General features: G+C 48.7%; 1 protein-coding gene across 1 annotated transcript in view; it reads right to left on the reverse strand.

The window, feature by feature from the left end:
* TGFB2 (transforming growth factor beta 2) overlaps nt 1–5,698 on the reverse strand; it is a 62,067-nt gene extending 56,369 nt beyond the window's left edge. Inside the window, exon 1 of the mRNA XM_064414173.1 lies at nt 4,778–5,698. Coding sequence (XP_064270243.1) covers nt 4,778–5,120 — 343 coding nt within the window. The 5' untranslated portion in view covers nt 5,121–5,698. The remainder of the gene's footprint in view (nt 1–4,777) is intronic.
* Between the last annotated feature and the right edge of the window lie 795 nt (nt 5,699–6,493).

The following is a 6,493-nucleotide window of genomic DNA, read 5'->3' on the forward strand; positions in this document are numbered from 1 at the left end:
GGAGGGTGGGGAGCAGCAGGGGCACTGCTGCATGTTCACCAAAAGGGCTTTTAAGCATGGGAACAGGCTGCCCAGGAAGTGGTTGAGTCACCATCCCTGGAGGTATTTAAAAGTATAGCTGTGGCACATAGGGACAAGGCTTAGTGGTGAACTTCACAGTGATAGGTTAACACTTGTACTCAGCTGTCATGGAAAGTCTTTTACAAACTAAATGATTCCACAATTCTGTCAAATCTTCTCACTCACCAAACTGCAGTGAAAAGTGCCTCTTTCAAACAGCCGCTAGAGAGAAATTCCAGGAGGGTTACGGAAGGGACTTGGGAATATAGCTCTGTATTGTAGCTCATCTGACCATGCAGTATTAAAGAGGGGGTCATGGGCACTTAGTTTTTCATACTTTTCCAGAAGTTAGGCTTCATCTTCTGGAAATAACTCAAGGACCATGTATCATTCCACACTGCCTCTTGGACCTTTCCCCCTGCTTCCCAGCTTGGCACCCTGCTTACAGTAAAAGTGGCTGGTGATTCAGAAGCCAGGCAGGAAGCACATGTGGTGCTGCCCTTCATTAGTCCACCAGAGCATGTTATTTTATTATCCCTCTCAGTATGTAGAGGACTACTGTCGACAAAATTACCCTGTGCCTTTCTAAAGCCATTTGCAATTCACTGGGGTCTTCACCTCTGAATACTGCATTAAATGCCATTCCTTAAGGAATAAGGAACTGTTCCCCCCACCACATCCCTCCTTGGGAAAGCCTTAACATTGCTTCAGGTGCTGTTTGTAATGCACAGAGTATGCCTGGCAAACCTCCTCCAAGAGGTGCTCCAGACCACAACTATAGGTCCGGCATAACTAGAAAATTGTAAAATAAGTTGTTCCTTCTGAGTCTGTTTCCATAATTAATAACACGGGAAAGCCTGTCAGGTTAGACTTTTGTGTTGTGCTAAATGCAAACACAGGTGAGCTGTTAACATTGTGGTAATGATGCAGTCCGTGCTGGGAGCCGTCTACAGGAGCAGTTCTGGTACCTGAAGACAAGAAACCCACAAATGTGTAATTGCTGGTAATTGAGTCCTTGATAAAGTAGAAGCATGCCATTGTGCCCTGCCAGCTTATAATGTTGTCTTTCATGAGGCAAATATTCAGCAGAAGGACGGCCTATGTAAAGCAATATTCATGGGACAGAGCTCCTGAGAAGACTAATCCTAACCACCAGTGCAGGATGGAACCCATGGAGGCTCCTTCACATTAAGGTTGCTTAAAACTCCTGAAAAACCAGGCCCAAACACAGAAGAACTTTTCTTAGGCTAATGAGTACTTATAAACCTATCTTTAAGAATGCAGAAAACTTAAAAATTTACTTACATTGGCCTTAAGCTATCACTGCAAAGCAGTTCACTGACTGTAGTAAAAATTGATTTGAAGGAAGATAGAATGGCCTTTGCCTCCAAATATGAGTGTTGCCTGTTTTTCTCAAGTATGCCTGTTGTTCATTGGCATTACAATTCATACTCCTTAATTATGCTGGCATTTAATTTCTGTTTACTCTTTGTGCAACGACAATCATCACCTAACTTAAGTATCAGGCCCTAGATATTCAGTCAACAACTGGTAAGTAATAAGCTTCTAATGTGATCCAGCATTCACAATAACCAGTTTTAAGCATTTACTCAGGTAACTTTGTCTAGACAAAAAAATTCCCAAGAACTCTCTGACGTTGTGCTCAGAGAACACCATATCCAACCTTCCTCTTTAAACTCCTATGAAAAACCTCAAATTCTGCCTTCCACCTGGACTTAGGAGAGATTCAGACTCATACAGATGCATGAGCATGATCTAAGCACAAGGCATGCTTGACAGACAAAATCTTTCTATTTTTTCCAATCGTCTTTGTAGTACTTTTTCTGGTGCCTCTTTTGCATCTGTTGCTTTTGGGTCATGCAGTCCCTGACTCACGGAATTTCCACCTATATCTCGATGTGTCCTTAACCTCAAGTGGACTCTCAAGCCAGATGCCCCCGTAATTCCTCAGTGCAAACTATCAGTAAACCTTAGCACAACTTTAGTTTAAGCCTTAAATTAACAGCATGTGAAAAGATTAATATGAATAATTTCAAAACTAATCAGATCCCTTCTTTAAATGTTGACACAGTATTATTTATATCCCATAAATACCTTCTTGACTAAAATTCATCCCAGGAGATTGGCATCTTGCCAGTTCTATTCATATTTACTGTATTTATACAGTACAGTTGGCCAAGGATAATATTTAAGACAAAATATGCCTTAGGGTATATACAGTATCTCTTATAGTTTTCCTTTTAAATCTCCTCATTGCTAAAAATATTTAGTCTGAACTTTACAAAATGCCCCACGAAGATCTATCAGCGATCTGTAGTGATATATTGCTGACTATGAGTATAATTAGAGCATATTTGTAATACTTGGGTTGTAGTCAGTTTCTGAATGTTAACTTGTGGTAAAAACTGAACCACTGATCTTTCCCATGCCTGCCTTCCAGCAGCTTTTGACCTCCAGTGCATTCACACTGATCTTCCTCTCCCTCCTACCCCTCTCCAACACAGCAGACACCGTAGAGTTAAAAAAATCCACTCTGAAATGCCTAGGAGAAAGTGCCTGTGGCCGCCAGAGCTGCGCTTTCAATTTCTTCCTTTAAAATATGGTGGAGTGATTTCTTCCTTACTGTCTTTTTTGGAAAGGTTCGCTCCATCCAGAATAACTAGAGAGCAGTGGAAAAACAGTTAACCTACTTACTCTGATGTTAGTGACAGCCCTTGCACAGTAGTGCTGGATTTGCTGCGAGCTGGCCCTCGGATCCCAAACGTCTGATGCACTCTGTTGGTAGATACCTGCAATCTCCTTTGCTCTTCCAAAGCCTCTATCGATACTTCAGACCAAATCTGGCCCCTGACAACGTTTTAAAAATAGATCCTCTTTTGTCAGTACCATCCAAGTCACACACCACAGATATTTTAATTTTTTGGGAAGCATGCAGCTGCATTTTGGACTATTGGTTCTCTGCAGTTTGCTGAAGCAAGGAGAGAGGACAGATGTGCTCAGGATGGATGCACTTTACAGTTCTCAAAGACTCTCTGCTATAGGGCCAACTCCCCAAGCCAAGGCACTGCTATAGGTCTTCCCAACCTTTGCCCACAGTTGCGTCTCTCCCCTGGGTAAGATCTAATAGGTCTCAAAAGGAAGTGCTGACTTCTACCAAAACCACCAGCAAAATAATACAGTACATCAACGTGGAAAACAAGCACGACTTCTGTGTTCTTGCTATGGCTATGAATTATACTGAACTGCTCTGCTCATACCCACTTGGCTCCAAATATGCGGTGGTTTTTTTTAAAAATAAAGTATTTCTTCCCCAAGGGTAACAAGGGTGGAGTGTATGTATCACGGCTATTAAGGATGGTGCCATAATTACAATAATAAAATGGCTCTGACTGCCAGGATGTCCTGTACCTGATGTTGTCATTTAAGACTAAAGGAAGAAAGAGAGGCAGCTGCACAGAGCGTGGGGCTCAGATACCTTGGCTGGCATCCTAGGACTATCCCATGCAAGACAGAGCAAGCCCCAAAGCCACAACTTGCTAAACTAAAAATAAATAAGGGGAAAATGCAACCAGAAACTCTAGGATAAAGTTACTGAGATGGCTGAATTATCTATTTAACCAAGAGCTATGTGCTTTTGAGAAACAGACAGCAAGTATATAGGGCATCAAGTGGTGGGGGAGGGAAGCAAGCTAAATGAAATGACTAGGGACTAGGGTTTGGTTATGTGAACAGTGAAGTTATTTTCTGCTTCTGGTATTTCACTTTCTTCGGTATGATGATGATCTACATTCTTTTAAGGCAGTGCGGTACTTTTTCTTTTTTTTCTATGCACTTAAGCTTCACTACCAAAATAAAAAGGCGTGTCATTATGATTATTAATCACTGTAAGTGGATTTGGTCAGCACAGAGCATTTGTACCTTTTTTTTTCTTTTTTTTTTTTTCTTTTTGTGCAAAACGTGGCATGGATCACCAGAAGGTTGTTAAAAACACCAAAAGGTAGATGGGCTGAGGCAGGTTCCAAGAACTGAGGCTACCCAAAAGGGAAAAGTTTTTCTGTATCTGAAATGAAAAGTGCCCACGAACCGAAAGGGGCGGCTAGTTGAAGTGGGAAGAGGAGGGAGGCCGTCTCCGTCCTTTCTGAGCACCTATGCGAACAGCAGTCTGAGGGACAATGTTCTAAAGGGACACAGACAAGACGAGCTGGCAACTTTTTTTTTTAAGACCTCCTTTTCTTTTCAGTTATGGAGAGATGGAAACCTGCCCGTTCCAGACACTCCAAGGGAAACAAGAGCAGTGGAAAGATGTTGGCTGTACACGGGGCTGTACACGGGGCTGCCGGGGAGCTACACTCGGTGCTGGGGAGGGAGTGGGATCCCGGGAAGGGGGAGCTCTGCTCAGGTACGTGGTGGTGGCAGCAGAGGCACCCTCAGGAATCCCTGGGTGACTTCAGAGGGGTCTGGAAACCTCGCGAGTCTGGGGCAACAGGTGATTCCCCACAACATACCCACCCAGTCATGTATGCCCCGTCACCTAAATTAATCCCTAGAAGCCTCCACCTAAACGATGCTGAGGAAGACAAGCGAGCCGAGCAAAGAAGGCAGAGTACGATGCCCGGGGGTCCTATTTAAAGGGGCTGAGCACCGCTAAGCCTCGGGGGCGAAACTACGCACACATGCACAAACACAGAGGACTTACTTTCGGGGTACAAAGGCTGCATGTCTATTTTGTAAACTTCTTTGGCATAATACTCCTCGTCGCTCCTCTCCCTCTCGCAAGTGGCAGCTCTGTGGTTGGCTTTTTCCTGCAGCAGGTCCCTTGTGCTGTTGTAGATGGAGATGACCTCGGGGGGCACCTCCTCGGGCTCGGGGTACTCGTCCGGGGGGCTGGTGAGCTTCAGTTTGCTCAAGATTTGCCCTCGGATTGCCTCGATCCTCTTGCGCATAAACTGATCCATGTCGAGGGTGCTGCAGGTAGACAAGCTGAGAGCCACGGTGGCCAGATCCACGGTGAGGAGCACGCTCAGGAGATAGCAGTGCATTTTAAGTGTTTAAATACAGCGCCTCCCCGCAACAAAAAACCAGAAAAACCCAAACAAACAAACAAAAAAAAAGTGACTTTAACAACGAACGACAACAAGAAAAAAAATTTTAAAAAAGAAGGGGGATCTGTGCAAACAAAGGGGGGATCTGCAGACAAAATGCTCTTAAAAACCTGGCTGCGAGGGTGGCTCGCAATCGGATAACGCACGGGAGGCGCTAGTGAAAAAAACCACCCAGCAATAATAATAATTAAAAAAAAAAAAAAAGAAAAAGAAAAAGCAAGTTGCTACAATTAGATAAAAATTCGGGAGTGGAAGGAGCCGGACAGAAAAAAAGAGGAAGAAAAATAGACACAACAAACTTGCAAATCAAGTAAATGGCAGAGAGGCTGCTCTCAGCGCGCTGTAAAACAAAAATCTGAAGGGGGGGGGGGGGGGGGGATGGGGGGAGAAAAGGGGGAGGAAAAAAACGAAAAAAAAAAAAAGAAGGAGGGCGAAAAGGCGCAGGGATGGGAATCACAGGGCGCTGCCACAGCCGGCAAACAGAGGGTGCCGGCGCGGCGCTGAGCCCCGCCGTGCGCCCGCGGCGCCCGACGGCTCCCGGCGGGCAGAGGCACCGCCCCGCGCCCGGCGCCGCTCAGCCCCCGCGGCGGCACGGGCGGGTACCGAGAGCCGCGCACGTGTGCGCCCGGCAGCGCCGAGCTCCGGCCCCCGCGCCCGGCCCGGGCGCAGCGCAGCGGCAGGCGGCGGCTCCGGCCCCGCGGCAGCGCCCGGCGCCCGCGGCGAGCGGCGATCTCTCGTCCGGCCGCGTCCCGCAGGCTGCTGCGTGCGCCCCGCGCCGCATGCACCGACCCAACCCCGCCCGGGCCGCTACGCGCCGCACAGCTCTTCCCAGCTCCCTCCTCTTCCTCCTCCTTCCGAAACGCCAACCCCGCGCCGCAGTCAGCGAGGCTGCGCCGCCGCGCCCCGGCAGCCTCCCGCGGGTCTCAGGCGCGGAGCCGGCCGCCCGGGGCTGGCCGCAGCGCAGCGCCTCTCTCCCCGCCCGCCGGCCTCCCCCGCGGGGCTGGGGCTGGCCCCGTCCCCGGCGGCTCTAGCGCTCCGCCCGGCGCCCCCCGCCTGCTGCCCCCGGCCGCTCGGCTCTCCCTGCGCGGAAGGGACGAGTGCCAGCAGATAACATCACGGCCGCGCTGGGAGAGGGAGATTTATACGATCTCCCCGCCCCACGTGCTCGGCTCGCTGCGAAGTGACGTGGAGGGGCTGCGGGAGCGGAGGGCTCCGCGCCGCCGCCCGGCTATTTATTCCCCTCCGCACCACCCGGGAGGGACTCGCCGCAGCCCGGCAGCTGCCGAGGTGCCTCAGCCCGGGGCAAGGAG

The sequence above is a fragment of the Passer domesticus genome, chromosome 3 (assembly GCF_036417665.1).
Source record: "Passer domesticus isolate bPasDom1 chromosome 3, bPasDom1.hap1, whole genome shotgun sequence".
Taxonomy (NCBI): Eukaryota; Metazoa; Chordata; class Aves; order Passeriformes; family Passeridae; genus Passer; species Passer domesticus.